Source organism: Papilio xuthus, unplaced genomic scaffold, assembly GCF_000836235.2.
Source record: "Papilio xuthus unplaced genomic scaffold, Pxut_1.1 DF825017.1, whole genome shotgun sequence".
Classification (NCBI taxonomy): domain Eukaryota; kingdom Metazoa; phylum Arthropoda; class Insecta; order Lepidoptera; family Papilionidae; genus Papilio; species Papilio xuthus.
Window position 1 is genome coordinate 3,463,254 of NW_013533632.1, and position 23,164 is coordinate 3,486,417.

General features: G+C 34.7%; 1 protein-coding gene across 1 annotated transcript in view; it reads left to right on the forward strand.

Moving 5' to 3' along the window:
- The window catches only part of mirr (iroquois-class homeodomain protein mirror), a 47,274-nt gene that overhangs the window by 19,076 nt on the left and 5,034 nt on the right, over positions 1–23,164 (forward strand). Inside the window, exons 2-3 of the mRNA XM_013323950.1 lie at positions 1,803–2,147; positions 5,985–6,094. Of these exons, the coding sequence (XP_013179404.1) occupies positions 1,803–2,147; positions 5,985–6,094 (455 nt within the window). The remainder of the gene's footprint in view (positions 1–1,802; positions 2,148–5,984; positions 6,095–23,164) is intronic.

Genomic DNA, 23,164 nt, shown 5'->3' on the forward strand with positions numbered 1-23,164 from the left:
TTACTCTTCCCATCGTTTTTCTTATAAGGAAAGGATGGGAAGTGGAAGTGGACTTTCCGGATGAGAGGATGCATGGAAAGGGAAAATATTTTTCTTTCTGTGCATCCTCTCCTCGCGTCTATCTATGAGTATGTCTATGAGCAACGGTCACTTCGCTATTTCAGCGATTTCAGGTGGCTGCTCGTTCGTTTGCCACCTTATAAATAAAAATAAAAAAACATCGCTAAGCCTACTGTAAAATTTCACGTCACGATTACAACAAAATTCGTAGACATAATGTCTACAAAATGGTTGATCGTATAGTCAAACAAGGATATCTGTCCCGTTGAGAGAGGCGCTGCTATCGCGGTTAGTTGAAACAGAAACATATAAAAACTACATTGGCGTAGAGAATAACATAAAAAAACATGACATGATAGCTATATTACGAATAGTATTTTATGATAGGGCGCTAGTAAGCTATCATAATTTAGTTTGACTTTTGTCATTAATGTTGGCAAAGTTAAATAAATTATGTCGGATTGGACTCTTCAAAGCGCCGTTGTTTATATCAAATAACTGGATAAACATTTCATTAATGTAATTAGGTCCAATGGATGAAAATCATATCTATCTAACACATTTGCGGTAGCAATGTTGCGAGCAAGGATTAAATAACGATGCAGGGTGTGTAATGTAGGTAATATAGGGACTCGACGTTTAACGGCTTCGGGATTACCTCAATAATTCCCTCAGCAAAATAAATGTTTTTAGTTAGTCGAGGCGCGGCACAGTAGATCGAAATTTTCTAGTAGCGGGTAACATGGCGCGCCGCTGTGTGCTTGTTAACGTTGACACCGAAGCCATATCTCTAACGGGCGGGTCACAGCTCGTCGTGACTTCACCACGCTTACGTACATACCGCACATTATTTACCTTACAAAAGGTTAAAACGTTTCATATTCAAATTATCTTACCATTTACTTAACAAACTCGTTAACCAAAAGCTTTTCAACACCTATTAGAATTTAACGTCACAAACATCACTACGGATTTATAATAGATATTATAAATCCGTATATTATATTCTAAAAGATTTATAATAGAATATAACATATTTCTTCCGGTAATATCCTATAATAACAAGGAAAGGACACAAAAGTTTTAATTCATATTTTCTTACAACTGTCTGTCACAGAGTTGTATCATAAGCGGTCGACTGGCATTTCTCGGTTTCTAATCCTATTGAGAACACAATGATTGTTAGCCCGCTGAAGACCATTTTTCATTCCAATGACAAATATTTAGAAAGTTATTTATATACGTATGAATTCATGTCGGGCTCAATTAAGAAGGGCAAACGTGGCCGGGTCTCCACTGACGCTTTGTGTTTAGATATCAGACGGATGTTTATTTTGCGACCGCGACATTCATTCAGGTAGTCCGGCGAATAAATCTATTATAACAACAATACGCCAGCCCTGATCCCCATTGTCGGCGTTCGACAATCCCTAGTCGCGTCGCATTATTGCAACGATGCATAATCTAATTTCTTTATACGCATCAAAAGGGTTTCGGTGCGTGACCGATTTGCGTACGGATCATCATCACTGACGAGGTGTCGGCTACGCCCATGATCTACCCCTTCGACTCGTTAAAAGCTCATTTATTATTCGTCGCTTTACTAAATCCGTATCACATACTTATACTGTTATGCTTTGCGACTGTGCGCTGCGCGTTCGGAGGCCTCCTATTTCTCAGATGTCTGCAACTGCGAATGGTTAAACGCGCCATAAAGGCATTTCAAAATTTACAACTTACAGAGCACCATATCGACAGCCTCCAACAGTCCGCCGCCGGCGCAGGCGGGTGTGAGCGGCGGGGGCGGAGGCGGCGCGGGGGGCCCGGCGCGACCTACCTCGCCCGCCGCCGCGCCCCGATGCTGCGACACCGGCCGCCCTATATTTCAAGACCCTATCACAGGACAGACAGTATGCTCGTGCCAGTACGAGTTCCTCAACTACCAGCGGCTTGCTTCAGGCGTGCCTCTGTCAATGTACAGCGCGCCGTATTCGGAGGCAGCCGCTGCCACTGCCGCCACCGCTGCTGGTATGGCTGCGTACTTTCCCGCGCTCTCCGCTGATCAGCCGCCCTTCTATACTAACACAGTAAGTACCAACAACGCTATACACTAGAAAAAATAATAATATCGAATACAATAATTATAACCGACCCTCCTTTATTGGGTAAGATATAGAGTTTGTTTTTCATTAAATTGCGTTTCCAAATGAAAGAATCATTTGTTCATTTCCATATTTTTTGTTAAAATATGATATAATTTGTTTCATGTAATTACAATAAATTGCTATACAATTTTTGATTGCAACAGTAAGATCAATTAAGCTTTATCAATATGAGGTCGAGTAAAGTGTTTACTATAATTACAGCCAGGAACAAGTTATGAAAACTCCTTACTAAAGTTTATATCGTTACTCAAATCATAAGACTATCGTTACACATAATTTAAACAAAAGCTTAGAATTATATAGAGTTGTCATCACAAAATTAATATTTACATTCGTATACAATGATAGTATTAACGTGTTAATCGCACAAATGACAAGCTACTAACTAATTAGATCTATTACAGTTAATGTGACAGCCAAAGACGAGACGGTTATTAAATGGAACGGATTATCAATCCTCAGTTGAGAAGCTTACTGTTTTTTTTTCACCTCCGGTCCCATCATAAAAAGTATTACCTTAAAATAATTAGGACCCGATGTCAAAATAGTACGCTACAGAGTCAGCTATAAGAATCATTCACAATTTTAAGTAGACCCAACAATAAGCTTTACAGCACAAAGAATACGTATAAATTAGAATCGTAATCTGATGACGTATGTTCACCTGTATATCATCTCGAAAAAAAGGTTCCTACCTCGCTGCAGCTTAATAACTTAATGCGTTTAACGATTTCTTAGAGATTAACATTTTTATACAGCATTGCCTTTAACGAAATACAAACAGTAGTTATTCATTTATAATTTACGAGCTTCAGTTTTGTTAATGCCAATATACATGTAACTGGGGCATAACAAAGTATAGCTTCTTTATATTCAATATTCGTATTTATATCATTAAAATTATACTCGCTCTAGACATAAAGTTATAAAACAGAGAGTCGGTATTAGATTAAATGTTAGCGGCGCACCGCTCCAACCGCGTGTGGGTGACTTTGAATGATAATGATCGTAACAACATAAAAGTAGCCACGGATCGTAATATATGACGTGTAGTAAAACTTTGGAGGAAGGTGTTAAAAGGTGGGGCCGTGAACGTGTCCCGGCAGATGATTCAATCATTCATGTAGATATGATCATATATCATCGGTGGCGAAAGTGTTAAACCGAGCCGTGCCTATGAATGGAGCTCTGGTCCTTCGTTTTTTATTCCTTTTTTTTTTATCTACAACTTATTTTCAATTTAAATCTTAGAAGATTATGCTTCGAAGCGTTGATACTTTTTATTAATTTTTACGTAGGTATTAAGATTTACAAAATCACTGTTTTGTTTGTCGCAAAATAAAATCTTAAAAGAAAAAAAAAATTCTTTGAAAACATTTGTTTGGTTAGTTTTGATTCGAATCCGTCCGCACTTCGCACATGTGGCACCATCGCAGGAAGTTGACTGTGTCGTATTGAAAAAATTATAATTTATAGTTCTAATGAAGAGACCCGAAAATAAATCTCCGCCTCTCTAACGGCTCTTAATAGATTTGTGGTGCGATGTCCGTATATTAATGTTTGAATAAAGCGACATTTTGACAAATTCATAAAGTTTAAAAATGATAATTGTTTTACGCAAATGGTTAGGCAACTTATAGTATGATTAATTTAGGTTTGATTTTCACTTCAAAAGATTTATTTCTCATTGTTAAAATTTACGAAACAATTAATCAAGTATATCTGAGTACTATCTCTATTTAATGTAATAATTCATGTTAACTGTTGTGACACAAATTCATTTATATTTCATCTCATTCATAGTGTATTACAATATATATACGGACTGTGTTCAAACACAAATCATAATTTGCAATTAATATCACAAATAAAAAAAAAACTTTACCACATATTTTGACAATTAACAAGGTGTCGTAATACTTACATTCGCCTTATACTGGTAGGTTTGGAACATTGATCGGATTATAAACATGTTCTTACTATAAAAATAGCTAGACATATAATTAATGTAGATTGAATTACGCCACAGTTCCATTAAACAACCAATGTTGGTATGAATAAAGATTATCTAGCTAGATTTTTTTTATTCTTTTCATACATGAACATTTTCTTTACTTATTTGTAAATATCTCATTACTAATGCTTGTAAAGAGTAAAATCGAATAGTTATTTAATATTCGATTTAATATATTTTACTTTTTGTGTTGTTCTGTTTGTCTTCCTTATCTTATATCTTTAAATGAGCAATTCTTGTATATATAATTGGAATCTCGGAATCGGCTCCAACGATTTTCATAAAATTTAGTATATGTCATTTTATTCGTGTTTTATCGATAATCAACTTAAACATAAACTTAACTTTTTCTATCGGTAAGATCGAAAAATATTATTCATATTTCATCATTTTATTAGTAATTCGTACTTAAATATAATTTCCAAAAAACACTATTTAAAAAAAAAACGAGCAAAGGTCGGTCATCCAGATTTTATTTATTAATATACTTACATCGTTACAAAGATATTCTCAAAACTATTCCGACGTGATATAGTTAAACTGCACTAAGGATTCAAAGTTAGGATTCTACTGTGTGTGCCTCTCAGCGGCAAACGGTCAAACATCGTTTCCCCTCACAATAAATCCGAATAACAGATTCGCGTTACAGCTTAGTACGATTATTTGAAGTAACAGAAAACTGGAATTATATCAAAAAGGTCGAAGCAACAAAGAGCGACAGCGCGACTGGATTACGCTGTCGTACTTGAGTAAAATTTATTATCGGATTTTCGATTCGGCCACCAATGAAGTTGTTGGGACAACAAAATCTTTTGATAGATTTATCCTGGTTGACCGCTTTAGGAGTCGCCCCTGAGGTATTTTTAATGCATCGCTATAAATTTTTGTACCGTCCAGGTCCGGACTGTCCGGTCCTTTACGCAATTTTACCTTATAAAATACTAATAATAACTTTGTATATAATTGCATTTGTTATCAACGCAATCAGTTAATGTAAGAATTGAATTCTTACCTACTGTTCATGCAATAGCTTCGGCTGATTACTATCTAAATAAATTTCTATGTAGAACAAAGGACGACAACAGTACGATAAGATTTATATCAAAGTACTTATTTGTTTGATTATTTTATAAAACACAGAACGTATTCAATTCTTAAACAATCAATAAACAAATATTTTATAAAGGGCGATAGTAAAAAAGTAGTCGACAAAGCTCCCCACCGCACCGGTCTGCATTAATATAATTATGTCGAGACGTATCAATAACAAGAAACTAAAAAATACAGGCATTTGTCCTCAGAAAAATGATTGATGCGTGACTCAGATATCCAAAGCCATTAAATAATAATAGTTAAGACGAAAGGATCGGAGCGATCGATCAAGAAATCAATCCGACTAGAAAGAGCGCGCTCATAATGGATTATTTTAAAGCTACTGGAAATGTGAAAGCAGATTTAATAGACTAATTTACTGAGATTATTTGCTTTATTCGCTGACAAGTGAACGTCTAATTGAAAAGGGTTATGATGCGTGGTAACGTTTTGAATATTAAAGAGAGATTGTTTGTTAAAGTCGCGATTGTGCCACATACTGTGTTTGACCTCTTGTGATCTAATTAACAGATAATACACAAGTTGTATACATTATCGTAACCTCACTTTGTCGTTTACTGTTTTGTATACATGTATACTCAACATTTTTATTATTATCTATGTATTTGAAATGATTTATTTTTCTTCAACAGGCTGCAGGAATTGAGCTGAAGGAAAATTTAGCAGCGAGCGCTGCCAGCTGGCCGTATCCTACAGTTTATCACCCCTACGATGCGGCGTTTGCTGGATACCCTTTCAACGGGTGAGTTTTTATTATCATTTTAAACTACAAAGTGTTTTTAAATGTCCGTTACTTCAACGACCGCGTATAAAACATCAGACAACTAACGTATAAAGTAATAAACAAAAAATAATTAAATTCTAGAACAATAAAAAGTATAATCTAACTTGTTTTTGTCAACATGTGTAGTCGGTGGAATTTTATTAACATAAAATTATTTCGGAATTGATTACTGGAAAGAGCAGATTTGAACTGACGCATGCGGGAATGAAAAGATTGTAAATATTTTACGAGGTGCCGAAGTGCGATTGACAAAAGACTGCGGCGCGGTGCCATGAATTATTAGCGCTACTAATAGCACGCGTACAATACCGCTGCACTCTCGGATAGCTGTCCACTTTATTCAATATTAACGCCGCTCACGGGTATTCCCAATTCGTAGCTCTCACTGACAGCGTTCGAGAGTTTAGAGCTTGGCATAATTAATTTTTGAGCGAGATACTGAAGCGGCAGACCCGTACGGTATTGGACTCTCGGCGTTTTTAATGGATAAGTCCCGACGCCGGCAATATCGACGTTCGTTTCAAACGTGCAAATCTACAAAAGAAGTAAAAATATTTTACAATGCACATGAAGTGCAGTCCATCAACTGTGCGCTGTAAACGTTTAGGAAGACGAACATGTCCGTATAACGGACCGAATTATGCAACATCGCAGCTGCGCTCCGTCGAATTTGTTTGTAATAAAGTTCAATTTAAATAGTTGAATTCATTATTGCATAAAGACGTTCTTAAAGGTAAAGGAAACATTATTATCAACGTTCACACACATGTAGGTAGATTTGATATAGACAACGCTCTTATGTAAGGCGATAGCGGTAAATTGTAAAGGTAACATAACATGGGTTTATTAGATATGAATATTGTATCAGATTATCGACACTGTATCGGTGTTTGTCGGCAAAACGAACATGTCGGTAACATGGCGTCGACGCCTAATGCGCAATCACTATCGATCAACATTTACGAAACATTATCTTCTCGGCCCGAACTCGTCTTAAATAATAATATATTAATAATTCTTTTAACATACATCTGAGCATGTTACTACTATTATACATGTTATAAACACATTATTAATTATTATTAATAAAATAATAATAACATTCAATTTATTCAAAGCTTACTTATGCGCCGGACATTCGAAAGGTAAGCATTTTATTAAATTTCAATCCATGGTTAATAATTATTGAAGATGAGAAAAAAGTACATACAAATAAAATAAGAGATTATTGCATTTATCTAAAGTCAAATAACTTTCTTTCTAGAGAGTTCTAAGAGATAGAGAGAGTTAAGTAGAGTTCTAAAACTTCCTTGTGATTTAAATTTACTTAAACCAAATATAAATGAAAAATTAGTAAGTATATGTTATGTTGTTTCCTTACTGTAATGTAAAGTATTCAGAAATTTTATTTTATTTTATATCATTTTTTACACGTTATTTATGATTATCTTTTGTATATAAATATCTATAATACCTACGGTTGTTATCAAATTGATAATTAACATAAAGGAAAACTGACTTCTTAATAGTGTAGGTAAAACTCTTAGCATCTTACTAATATTATAAATACAAAAGTTTACATTTATGTATTATATGTATGTATGGTTAGGTGTACGTTAGACGGTATCTCCAGAACGGTCTAAAGGATCTCCATGAAATTTATATCTTTAATTATGCTGTTCCTTTTTTTTTATTTTTTGCGATTCGGACATGTTTACTCAAAATTACTTGTGGTTCCCAAACTTATTTTGTCTACTGCCGACTTTGACAATAAATATTTTTTTAGCGCCCACATATTTGAAAACCACTATAACTTCAAATTAAATTAATTAATTATTGTGACCCATATATGTATATTAACGGAGAATTCTAAACGAAACTTTTACTATAACCCGCAACTTGAGACCTGCAGCGCCCACAAGGGGGCGTTATCGCCCACTTTGAGAAAGATCGGTCTAAAGAATCTCCATGAAATTTTTATCTTTAATTATGTTGTTTCGCTATTTTTAATTTTTGGGATTAGGACATGTTAAATCAAAATTACTTTAAATAATGAGCTATTTCTATAAATAGGTAGGTGTTTAAAATAAATTAAAAATCAAACGTTACCTTACAATCGCAATGACTTTGAAAAATAATTTTATCTTAAATCTATTAAATCAATCAAAAATAATACTTTATAAATTATAAATGCGAACGCAAGCTATAAGTGTTCATTAAGAGTTACGTTGTTATTGTGCTTTTTAAGAAATATTTACGACGTCGAAGAAAAAAACGGTCTAGCACTTACGGTATCATGGTTAAAGCGCCTCAATACATGCGAGCAACACAATAACATGTTTTTCCAACATTTTTTTATTAATATCCGTCATTACTTTCACGCCCTGAGTTGAACTGAAGCTCTTTTTTGTTGAGTGAAACACTAAGTATCGGGTAAATAAGCATTAAAATTGAACTAGTCTTGAATGGAAATTCTATCGGCCGTTACACTTACATTCACACGTCGTGGTTTTTTCCAAGCGCCGACGATATTTTACAATTATAACGATTTTCGCTTCAATTAATATCGGGTTACACGATTTTTCTGTTTTGTTTGTCATGTTATCTTTTTGTTAATCTAAACAAAGACATGATAAACAGCGGGTAATGTTCACGCGTCGTCGGTTTACACGCAATTAAAACGCTAATTGACTCTTGCGGATCAACAACATATCGTAATTATAACCAATGCAAAGACAACGCGTGGTTATTTTTAATCAATTAAATTGTTATTACTACATACTAATATCTTCATTGGTTAGAATGTACCAAAACCTTACTCTACCTTCCTTATGATTGCCGAAAATTACAATCTTACGAATCAACGTTTAGATGGATGTTTGTTTGCAAGTATCTCCAGACTGTCTGTATGGATCTCGCTGAAATTTGGCAATGATGTAGAGGATAGTCTACTAGTAAAATTATCTTAATACCGCGCGGACGGATCACGATTATAGTTTGCTAAAAAATAACAATTTAATATTTATTTAATTATTGGTTTATTGTTCGTGAGCTACAAACGTGACAACATGAAACGATGCGTCTTGCCACATCGGGAAATAAAAAAAAATTGTTGACAATTCATGTGCCGTTTACTTTATTTATTTAGTAATTTGAATATATTGTTTAGGTACTTTGAATGAACATTAATTATACTAAACTAGTTACAGCCCGCGACTAGAGACCGCGGTATTAAAAAAAAACTTAATTAGTAGCCTTTAAATTATTCAAACTTTCGTGAGACATTATACTAAACTGATACCTGGCACCGACTAGTTTCGAGCCCATCGGGAGCCCTTCATCAGGATGAGTGGTACTGGTATTATTTCGCGGACGCGGCACGTCGCTCGGAACTCACTCAACACAACTCAAATTAGTAGCCTGTGTGTTCTTCCAGGCTATGTTCTACATTTATGCAAAATTTCATCGAGATCGATACATCCATTTAAACATTCGCTATGTTTGTCTAGCCAAGAAAATTAATGTTGTACCAAATTAAATATCTTATTTTGCATTTACAAGCCATTAATATTATATCCACATACAATTAAAGACAATAAACTCAATTTACAACTACACAGATGAAATAAGATAAAATCATTTTTGCTCTCATTTTTACAAACATATTGTATATTATTAAAAATTTTATCTATATTGATATCGTTTAAAGAACTTGTTAATTTATTCCGCATGAATTTTCATGATATTCAAACGAGAACAAAATAGAATGTTATAAATAATATAAAAATTGCTTTTTTTCAAAGCCGCTTTCATGACTAAGATGAGTCATTATATTTAATTTGTGTACATAAACGAATATTTTATATGTTTCGTCCTTAATCCGTGAATTTCAAAATACGTGGTATTTGTGTAAGAGAACCTTTTAATTTAATAGGAGACAATTACCGATCTTTATGTAATACATATATATATATAAGTGAGGATACATTTTGAGATTAAGTAATGAGATTGAATGTGGATGGCTACAGAGGTAGAGGAAGACCAAAAAAAGTATGGAATGACTGTGTGAAAGAGAGTAAGCGTAAGAGGGTAGACTCGGATATGACGGCTGATAGAGATGTATGGAGGAGTAGTTCATACTGTGCCGACCCTCGATAGAGATAAAGGCAGGTTGATGATGATGATGAAGTGAGGATAGATTTTGTATAAAAGGATATAATTATCTCACTTCTTACTAATATCATAAATGCGAAAGTTTGGATAGATGCATGGATGGATCTCGCTAAAATTTGGCATAGATGTAGAACATAGTTTGAAAGAATTCATAGGCTATTTTTTTTATAAAAAAATGTAAATCGCTCTTTGACCTGTAATTTAAACATTACCAATAAAATAACCATAATTTTGTATTGTATTAAGTTTCTTTAATGGAAGGAGTCGCGGGCGACAGCTAGTGTAAAGTAAATCCACTTTTTTGAATGCCTGTTATTGCGTGATATCCGAACAGTGACCATTGAATATCACGATCGTGATTCCTTGACAGGTTCGTTGATTCCACATTTACATGTACGGTGGAAGTATAGTGTCATCCAAAGTTTACACCGGCTCGAAACATAGCAAAAGACCCAGAAAACTTCACTATTTTAAGTATGGGCGGAATGTAAAGAAATACAAGGGCGGAGCACATATCTGCGGGTGGTTTCTTCAACTCGCAGTTGACCCACCTACGACGTCATACGCTAAAAATCAACCACGAGCGTCAATAAAGTTTGAATATTATTATACATGTTTCGGTACCGGTTTTTATCAACACCGATCATAGTACTATAAGTCGACTTACAAGAAACCTAATTTTAATTAGGTGTTTGTTTGTTCTACCTAATTATGTTGTTAAAAGAACACTTATAAAAATCATATTAATACCTTTAATTTTTGTAAGATATAAGGATATATTCCTTATGTCAAATTACAATAGTGATTTTTACAATATATCATTCCTAGTTTTTAATTATTTATATATTTTTTTATTTATAAAAACCTGTGGCCATAGAGGTGGCCGTTACGGTTAAATACGTTAAAAATTATTAACTTTATTAAGTTAAAATATTTATCAAAAATGCCTTATCGCTCAATGTTTTGAAATTGTTATGCAAAAATGAAGACACCCGGTAAATAAATCATTGTCAATATGTGCATAACGAGCGTTATATTACAATTAATATGTTGTAAAGTGGAACGTCTTCGTGCTAACAACGATGTAAAAGACGGCTTTAAGGAACATGCAGGTGCTATCCGGTCGATTCTTATCCGACACATCTCACACCTTATACTCGTGTCGACCATTCGTAATGTTCTCACTTATTCTTATAAAAGTGAAAGGTTGTCACTCAAATTATAACCCCACCAGCCGAGACCGCGACTCCTCTCGCGCGGCTTTAAAAAAACAACTAGTTTTAGACATTATTTGTTAGATTCCATTGCAGTTTTCGTTGAGTCAAGTGTCAGAATGATTAATGAGGGGACAAAAACGTTGATATTTTAATAAGGCTATTGTTACGCTGATACACCGGCACAGTGTCGGATTATCTTCCTAACGTAACCTGTGTTCTTCGAGACTATATTCTATTCCGTTCAATCGTTTTGGAGATACTTTCAAATAAACATCCGTCCATCTATCTAAACATTCGCATGTATAATATTAGTAAGAAGTAAGATTAAGCGACAGCGGCAAGACACTGCGAAATATTTTATATGTCATTTTAACGCAATAATTAAGTAAACAGAGGACAATTTAATTCGATAAATTATTGGATTCAAGCATTACAATCAAATCACGAATACATAATATTTCGTTTAAGTCAATACAAAAGTTCTTAACGAATGATGTACAATAACGCAGATAAAAATTGTTTTTGTGTTGATATTTAGATAAAACAGTTAGGTAAATTTTATTTAACGACTACCAACGTTGTATAATATCGAATGCAATAAAATACAAAGTTGCTTGTTTATTATTGGATAGAAACAAGATATACTTGTATTTGGCAAAGTCAAACTTAATGTAGTCAGTAGAGAGCTATCAGTGTTTATAATTTTAATATTGTGATTTTCTTTTGGAAATGAGAGTATTGCCGACTTAAAGTACCTACTTATTTTATTTATACATAGTTTTAGACATTATTAGTTAGAATTCTTTGGCGCGTATGGAGCGCTTTCATTACAAAGAAGTGTCAGAATGATTAGTGAGGCGACATAAACGTCGACGTTTTAGTAAGGCTAGTGTTGCGCCAGTACACCGGCACAGTGGCGGATTGTTTTCCTAACAATAGTTAAATAATAACTTTATAGTAATAGTTTTATTAGATTCTATTAAAAGTAGGTAACACATCTGCAACGCTTCACTTTGACATGTAAAAAAACGTATACTTCTGTATATTTTACCTCCGAATAGAATAGGAAATATAATCTGTACGGTAATTACCGTACGTTTTCGAGTGAATTTTAACAGAACACTTTGTGGAAAGTTGTCACCGAATTAACCTGACAAGTTTGACATGACAACGGTTCAGTGGAACGATTCTGACAAACAAACCCTCTTTACCTTCCCTTGACCCGACCTTAAACGGTCATTCGCTATGTCATCAAAATGTAATAATTGAAATAAATTAAATTCAAAACCAATTAATACAATGAAAACAGTAATATGGATCCCAAATCAATAACCTAACAAATCTGAAAAGACACCTTGCTTCTCGCTTACGTTTTTAACAGTGGTAGAGCCCGCTTTAACATCTTCGCACGAATCGGCCCGGCTCGCCCGGTGAAATACCACGATCACACAGAAGACAGGCGTCAAGTGGAAGCAATTCCGCGTTTCGTCTGATGAGTGTGCGTCCCGGAGGCCTTATTTAGTCCTCTTTCCCTTCCCACCCTTTTTCTTAGAAGGAAAGGATGGGAAGTGGAAGTGGACTTTCCGGATGAGAGGATGCATGGGAAGGGAAAATATTTTCTTTCTGTGCATCCTCTCCTCCGACGATTAAAGGTAGGCAACGCATACGCGATTGCGTATGTCTATGGGCAACGGTCACTTCGCTATTTCAGCGATTTCGGGTGGCCGATTGCTCGTTTGCCACCTTTTGATATAAAAAAAAAATACTTCCTTGTAACTTTTGCCGTAAGAAATAAAAACTTATAAGAAAAACAAAAACGACCTGTCACAGCAACATCGCCCTCAGGGAACGGTCACAGGAAGAAATAACTTTTTAAAGTTAGAATATACATTCAAATATTTTGTTCTCAAGGGAGCAATCGAACTTTCATCCTGAATACTCGAATCGAGTGCCATTGTATCAGTGAGTTTGCACTACTGAGACATTTACATAAACATGTTTCTGTTACAGCTTTCCTCACGAATAAATAAAGATAAAGATATGTATGGATGTTTTTTAAAAGTTTGAATGTGTTTATTTGTTGATAAATTAATACCAAAGACTTATAAAATCTAGATCTGGTATTGAATTTCCGATAGACATATTTGATACCTTTACCTTGAACATTCTTCTACGCTCCAATCTCACGGTGTTAGGTAGCATAAATAGTTCAGTTTGTGTTCGTTAGAACTCGAACAAATTCTGTTTACTAAAATAAAACTTAATAAGATTTAGAAATACAACTAAAAAAATTTAATAAATCTGATAAAGATATTATATAAACCACAATATGTTTTTTCAATAAAATATTTAAAAAACATATTTAGCTAAAATTATGTATGTTCGTCCTCCTAACAACGTAAAATCAATTTTCAAAATAATAGTCCTCATATCCTTAAGTAAAGTTCACTTATGACTAACTGTGCCCGCGACTTCTTTCGCGTGAAATACTGTCTTTGTGCTGCGCGCGGTACTTACGATACTTAGATTTCAACATCACTTAATTTTTATAATATTATTACATTAGCTACAAATCAAAGTTCTGTCAAAATCGGTTCAACCATTTTAGAGATTACACGTAACAAAAAGACAATCAAATATATATATATATATATATATATATTTATATACTATATGTAGTAAAAAACGATTATTTCAATATTACATACAGACACTCCAATTTTATTTATATGTATAGAGTATAGATAATAAATCAATTCGATGACCATCGAAAGGATATCATTAATATGTCAGTTTGGCTTTTTAATTATTTAGATCACATACAATACTTTGGCACCGACATCATTCAAAATGCAGACATCGATTGTTATTAAAAAAGAATATTCACAGATAGAATACCAGAGTACATTGCGACTGTTGGTCCCTAATAATGTAATAACGCGTCGAAAAATGGAGTCCCCGGAGAGATGGTCGCGCCACGAGCCATAGCGGGCGGGTTCCGTTAGCCGCAGTGGACAGCCGCCGCGTCGCCGCCGCGTGACTTGTGTCCCAACCATCGGCGACACTTCCGCTCTCCGCCGACATAATTACAAACGGAAAATTCAACTACACCATACATAACATCCAAAACGAAATTCTAAGAAACTGCGACCACGAAACGAGTCACCTCGTGACACCGTAATGTGCACCAAATTGCGTCGGATTAAGAGCGAAAGTCGATCGGTTTTGTAACGTTAGACACTCTTTTGTAACTCTTAGTAAGAGACAAAATGGGTAAGGATGCGACTCACGTAGCAATCTATTTGGCCCCCACCCGTTTCGATATTGTGCACACAAAGTAACGATTACTCATGCCCGCCGAAGTTTATTTACGACAGGAAGAAATTGCGATTGTATCCTCTTAATGGTTATAACTTCCCAATAAGATGGCGCCCGTCGGTATTTGTTTGAACAAATAGTTAATTATCCAATCGTCTCACATTTATGGCAATGTTAAAAAGATGCATTTTGTTTTATTACCAATTCGCGCTATTATGTGATGTGATATCTAAATGATTCGCTAAAATGACAACAATCAAAGATATGTAAATGATACTATAAAAGATAAACAATTTCACGGTTAATTTAAATTAAAATAATTCAAACAAACCGCAATTTTTGTTATGCACAAAATTATAACTGCACAATTTAGGCTTCAAGTTACATACAATAAAACATTTAGGAAATTCAACCAAATAGTTGGTCTTAAAGGTTGAAGGTTTGAGGTTTATATTTTAGACATCGTTATTTAGTTTATATTCTTTTAAACTATTACTATGCTTAAGCTTACTTAAACTCTTATAACTATAAGGAAACTATATTTATTACGTTTTATTGAACAACATTATTTACACCTGTGTGACTCAACGATTTAAAAAGAAATGATTCTATCAATGGTTCAAATCTAAGATTAAACAATAAGTTGTAACATTAAATAATATATATATATAAATTAAGGTAAAAAGACCTTAGCTTCGTAATAGAAAAGAGTATAAACAATACTTGGGCTAAATATACACGTGTATAAATCTGTATATATGCGTACGATATCCGTAAACAACAGTTGTATGTTACGTAAGTTTCGTGGAAAATGCCTGTAGTAGGACTGGCCGGTTGGACTGTTCAATGATGCGTCATCTGGAATATGATGGAACGTGGTGGCACAATAAGCCTGTCAGCACGTACCCCGCGTGCTCTGTGTGGCCGCGCCGGTCCGGACATGATGTCACTCGTCCACACTTGCGCAGTCGGCTTGTACTGACACCCTGCCCGCTCCGCCTATACCCACAGCACACAGTTAATCGAGGATACGTGTACAGACAACGATTTACAGCACAAAGTGCCAGTCCTCCCGTGTATTACCAATCTATGAAACAATAAAGAGTACGCGCGCTCGCATATAAATGAGCGGTGTCGTATTCAGGCAACGCCGCGTGTGCCATTAGTAAGCCACTCTCGGTTCGGAGTAATTGACCGACGGGCTAATTTCATTCTAGGCGCATTGGTCGCTTCCTCTTTCCTTTTTCCTATCGGTCAGCGACTACCACGAGGCAAGGTGCATTCGCCACGAGTCATGTTTAAACTTTAAACTTGATGCAATAGTTTTAAATTTTGATATCACTGCCTTGCCACGAATTGATTTGTGACAGGAAAATTCACAAATCAAAAGCAGTCTGCTTTATGACATTATTGCAATTGAATGAAACGCAATGCATTAAGGAATGTATGTAACGAGGAATACTTAATTTTGGTACTAAATAAAACTAAACATACTAAATATAAGTAACTTAAATCGTAATAAGGTTACATAATTCAGACTTAACATGCCATTGATGTTCTATTCGTATAACTTATCAAACTTTAAGTGCTTTAGCTTTTTGAAATACTTTTAAGCGCACGTTAAAAAGATAAAACAGCTATAAGGTGGCAGGTGTTGAATTATCAAATTAGGCCTAATTAATACTGCGATAATATTTTATTGGGATTATTCAATGTAAAATTTTATTACATATTAATGTTGCATTCGAAACCTTATAACAATTAGATTACGGTTTAAATTCCCTTACTTCGCAATTTCATAGAATATAAGCTTTACAATTATAAATATATCTAAGCGTATTGAATATTAATGTTACATTCATTGTCACTATACGCACGTTAGTTACGATGTCGCTTTCTGTCTGTGTCACTGTGCAAAGGTTTTATAGTGTAATCTTACTGATATTATAAATGCGAATGTTTAGATGGATAGATTGATATTTGTTTGAAGATATCTCCTGAACGTCTACACAGATCACATTGAAATTTGGCATAGATGTAGAACATAGTCTGGAAGAACACATAGGATACTAATTAAGTCTTTTATCCGCGCGCACGGAGTTTTTCCGGAGACTTCTACGGAAATGTGTATTTATTTTGATATACTAATACCAAAGAAAAATTAACGTCAAATATATAAAAATTCAAAATATCGTCCAACAATATTATAATGAAGTCATAAAAAATAAATTTAAAAGGACACAGAACTTCTCCGTCCACAGAGAAATGTACTAAAGTTTCATTAAAATCTATTTAGGGATGCGTAAGTAACAAATTTATATACGTAATTATTTTAAAAGCGTTGAGATAATACTAATAATTATAAGAACATCTTGTTATAAATTCATTCAAAGGAAACTATCAATAACTTGTTCTTAATTATTGTAACAAATGGTCTGTTACGACACTGCAAGTTACATACTACGCTATTAACGAAAAAATGAAAGATTAGTCTGTTTTTTTTTTATTCAAACTCCTGACATAAGATAAATCAAAGTCTGTTGTCATCTCAGGAGACCCGTAACAAACTTCGGGTGTCAAACTGCATTACGTCATTCTACAAACAAAATGTTATCACCTTGGTAGAATATCTTTTACCTTACCCAAAAGTCATTGATAAGGAATAAAAGAAATATTTATATTAACTTAAGACATTTATATAATAATGATTCGATAACTTTTACGACGGTATTCATATATTCGTTTTCGAACGCCAATATTTGCTTTGACTTGATATATATCATTTATTTCTACCTACTATATAATCGTTCATCATCAGCTCACTAGAGGTCCCCACCGAGGGACTCGGAGCCTACCAAATGCTAAGGGCGATTAGGCCACAGTCAGCCATACTGGCCTAGTGCGGGTTGGTTGACTTCCACATATCTTTTAATTTCTTCGCAGATATGTGCAGGTTGCATCACGATGTTTTCCTTCACCGTAAGAACATCGGATGTACATATGTAAATCAAAATTTAAAAACACATTGATACCAGGCGGGATTCGAACATGAGACCTACAGATTACAAATCAAGTGCTTAACCCCTGAGCCACCGACGCTCTCGTTATGAAAGAGTAATTAAAATAATATTGATTTATATCGTTCCCAATTATTCGTTGCTACGTCACTCGTGTATTAATTAAATTGGACGCTGTGAAGTGACACGAACTAATCTTTACGCGTCACTAACGTACGTTTTAATATCGAACGCTTGCACAATAGAGTCCCAGTTAAAACAGTTGCGAAACAATGCCTCACAACCGCATAAAATTCAATGTTCATATTGATATCAATAATATGTAGGCAATAAATCGAGACTTGACCCTTGCGATAACCAGTGATGACACTTAGTTTTCACTAGTTTATACGTTCTACATAAGACTTCTTGTGAGGTCCGGGACTACGTATCGTCGCTTGGTCGGCGCCAACGCACCCGACGCAGCGACAAATGACTAACATGCTACGCTTTAACTATTGACTGATGAATGATAAACAAATCATCCGTAGAAAATAGTTACATCTAATATGAAATGTTATTCCTTTCTATTTTTAGACATTATTAATTAGAATCCTATGGCACAAACGACGTGCTTTCGTTACAAAGTCCAGTGTCAGAATGAATAGTCAGGGGACACAAACGTCGAGATTTACGTAAAGCTAGTGTTGAGTCAAAACACTGGCTCATTTTCGGATTTTCTTACTAATACTATGGATATTTTAGAACCTCTGTTGACATTTTCCACGTGAGAGCTTAATCTTGACAAGGCTACAGAGGCTTGGGGACTTTGCATCGGAATAAAAACAACACAAATGCACCTATATAACCTCCTTGTACGTATTACTACAAAAGCGGTCAACATAATAATATTATGAGACGAATTATATTAACATAATTAAAAAATAATAAAACTAGCACATAGGAAGTTTAACAGCTAGACACATGTGTAGATGTAGATGTACGAATCTAACTCGTCCTGTAACACAAATCAAATTACCTAAGTCTGTTAGATCTAGCACAGATTCATTGATATAGGTTAGAAGTACTTGACAACAATCGCAACGAAAAGATATGATACAGAATTGAAGAGATACCCAAAATGTAATTCTGAAGCGTTGTTTGGTGTGGTATTATATGTTGGTCGCATCATGTCGCGTAGAGTTGCAAGTCATAGCGTCGTATTATTCGTAGGATAATTTCTAACATGTTCCCAGAGTTTTTTCTATTTTTATTTATCTAATCTGTTTTAGCTGCAATACTTATTTGTAGCAGAATTCATATACATTTCTAATGAAAAATTTAAAAACAATATGAACGCTTGACTATTTCCTAATCACCCTTAACTTAGGGTAGGCTCCGAGCCCCTCGGTGGGGACGTATAGTGAGCTGATGATGATGATGAACGCTTGAATCGACAAATATATGTATAAATTGTATTTAAATAAAGTGTAATAAAAATCTAATATTAACTTGACATTTTATACAATCGAATTGTAAAGTCAATAAGAAAACAAAGTAATATTCAAAACCAATTTCATTCAGAAATTAATGTATTCACGTATTACAATAAAAGTATCTTGAACCATATAGTGTTGTTAAAGAAATGTAATAAAATGTTCAAGTCGTTTACATCAATAACAATTTATATCTGACGAAGTATAAACCCGTTGTGACGACCAGTAATGAAATTCCCTTATCTAAAAAGTTTTATTATAACCACGCGAAACATAATGTAAATGCATTTATCAAAGATGTGTTAAAAGTAGGAACAGTAAAATAAAAAAAAACCGCGTAAATCATTATCGCATAATAATTATTAAATCCTGATTGATTAAAATTATCATCGTTTTAGATAAATCAAGCTGCCTGTAAGTGATTCTCATAGAATTTTTTTTAATATAAAAATAGCTGTCGCCCTCGACTTTAAAACTTTTTTAGTAGCCTATGTGTTCAGCCGGACTACGTTCTATATATATGTCAAATTTCAGCGAGATCCATGCAGCCGTTCTGGAAATACTTTCAAACAAACATACGTTCAAACATTTGCATTTAAAATATTCGTAAGAAGTAAGATTCATAAGTTACAAGTAATTAGAAAATCATGAAAATGTTCCTTATTTGATAATTAACGAATTATCAAGTGGTTTTTACATTGACGTATATAAAATTCTTTAACTTGACGTGTTTTTATTTCGTCATAAACGTCATGAAAAGTATCAAGATGTTTCATCATCATCAGCTCACTATACATTCCCACTGACATGCTCGGAGGCTACTATTAGTCAGGGGCGAATAGGCCATAGTCAACCTCGCTGGCCCACGTGGGTGAATTTCTTCGCAGATATGTGCAGGTTGTATCACGATGTTTTCCTCCACCTTAAATCAAAATGTGTGATACAGTTAAAAGCAGGTGTAGATAAGGGATTCCTTATTTATTTATTAAATGAACATTAAATTGACAAGAATTAGTCAACCCTTGAAAATTTATTAGTTTAATTAAAAATAGATAACAAAAAATATTGTTAATTGGAAAGTTTCAACTGGCGAGGTCAAATTCAATAAATATGTACAAATGTAATGAAATATAGAGCGTAATAGAGCGTCGGTGGCTCAGTGGTCAAGCACTTGACTTGCAATCTGCAGGTCCTGGATTCGAATCCCGCCATGTACCAATGAGTTTTTCGATTTCCGATTTACATATGTACATTTATCCGACGTTCTTACGGTGAAGGAAAACATCGTGATGCAACCTGCACATATCTGAGAAGTAATTCAAAGATATGTGTGAAGTCAATCAACCCGCACTTGGCCAGCGTGGTTGACTATGGCCTAATCACCCTTAACTTAGGATAGGCTCCGAGCCCCTCGGTGGGGACGTATAGTGAGCTGATGATGATGATAATGAAATATTTCTGATAAAGTACATACAAGGCATGTTTACACGCATTTGTAAAACTGTCAAGTAACAAATCAAAGACGTTGTTATATTTTAATTAATGTAAATTCTCTTACGCACACATACAAATATACCACCCAACGTTATCTGGACGTTAAGTAAGAGGTCAGGCAGCAAGTGAAACAGAAAAATAATTTGCCACAGATAAAATGAACAATAATAATTGATGTCATATTCCAAGTACATAAGTATAGTGCGACAAATTTATCTGACCCAGTGAGAGAGGCGCTGTTATCGCGGTTAGTTGTAACAAAACATATAACACCAACTTAGATATAGAAATTGACACAAAACAAGACAGCAGTATGACAGATTCTTGTGGAACTTTTTTGACATTGAAAGGCTCTAATGAGCTATAGTGATATTTCACTTATCCCCACCGGGTCAGATAAGTTTGTCGGATTGTAGAGACGTGATCAAAGTTTGAAATAACAGTTTCGTTAACAGTGAAGTTGACCCCTGTCATCTGTAAACTATAAACTTCACGATTCGAAGCGATATAGCAAGTTTTTTTTTCAAATACAATGTTACGACAATCCAACAACTAAAGGCCCGAAGTAGGTTACCGCTCTAGAGGATTTTAAAGTTAGTATTAATGTTCCACAATCTATTTTCAAATATTGAACTATTTGTGCATCCTGTCCTTGCAACTACAAACAAAACTTTTCCCGAAACGAAACCTATTTGCATATTAATTGTTGATTGGCCTACATTCTTATTTAAAATTTTCCCTTTATAGTCGCAATGTGTTTAAAATTTTCCCTTTTATATATGTTATGATTAAATCTGCAAATGTTTGAACGTGCATATTATGTATTTGGCATGTGGAAATTTTGGTAGCAGGTGTTACTAGTAAATGATGTGTATAATACGATACAGAAAAAGTTTTATTAAGCCACCCCTTGAACAAAAACAAAGATGGCGTTGACAGGGCAGCGGTGGTGAGTTTACGCTTCGTTTGTCACGTGACATGCGCCGCCCAGGCCCGTAGATAACACGCCCTTTATACCTCGTTACCTAACGATTCCGACTTTTATGTACATGTATCGTCGAAAATATCTCACTCTCTCAATTATAACAGAGGTCGCGTCGGATCGTTTACGTTTTAGGCTATAACGTAGGCTTCCCTCGGCGCAGTTGTCCCTGTTAGGGGTTTTTATGCATGGGCCCGGGCAATTAGTCGTTGGATAGCATGTACGAGCGGGTATCGTATAGCAGGGTATCGCGGACGCGTGCGGTCGCCTGTAATAGCGCGTTGGCGGCTCGTAATGTGTTTTTGGCGTGCCGCGCCCCCGGCCACCGTATCTACCCACCAATATTCACCAACTGTATACTACCTTTTAAAACATCGCCCATACCCGAGATTGGACTTTGCGTGCGCCCATTTCTATATTACGACCACGAATAATTAGCTTAATCTGATACCATTTTTTACGAACACGGTAATTTATTTGTAGCATGAAAGGCGATGTTTGTATGCCATTCAGGCCTCTTTATATGTGTTAAGCTTTTCAATGTTTCATTATGTTAACGAACTACATTTTTATAAACGGAAAAATTTTACTTATTAACTAAATTGTTTGAATGCGGTACCAAGTATTTGCTAAGCAACTGTTAGTGAACGAATTATAGTTCCTTCACGCTATAACCTAATACCTTCAATGTTAAATTTGTTATTTGAATACATTCCACTGTTTAGCTCTTAAGAAAGTTGATACTTACATTATAGAACACAATCCTCGAATAATTTTTACACAAAACTGTCACCAAGGATTAAGTGTCGTTTTCTATTTCATGGGATCATCTCTTTAATAAAACTGATGAAGTGTGAAGAAAAGTTGTTCACCTATTACCTCACACAGTGTCGCGTCTATTCTTGTATGGGTGCCGCCGATGTCATTGGTGATTTCAAAATGTTAGGGTAACATGATACATGAATGGCTGTTTAGCTGCGTCTTGTCTACGCCGTGTCGACTATCGGCACTTGTATTAAAAGGGATACAGTTTCATGGACGTGTTCATTTCTGTTTCGTTTATGCTAAATTATGAACATTGTATTCGAACACTGTTTTGCGTTCATTTAATGTCTAACATAAAACAATACATTAGTGCAATTAATAAACTATTAATGTTTTTCAATGTTACATCAAAAGCCTTTTAATTTATAATGATTTAATATGTATTACTTTATTTGAAAAATAGACTAAGAGCATTTCAACAAAATATAAGTCACGTGACGTTCTAACCTTCTCACTGCCGGCACGTGGCCGTATTACTTACACAGAGGAGCTTTAAGCCCATCATAGAATAATGCATAAAGGGTGTT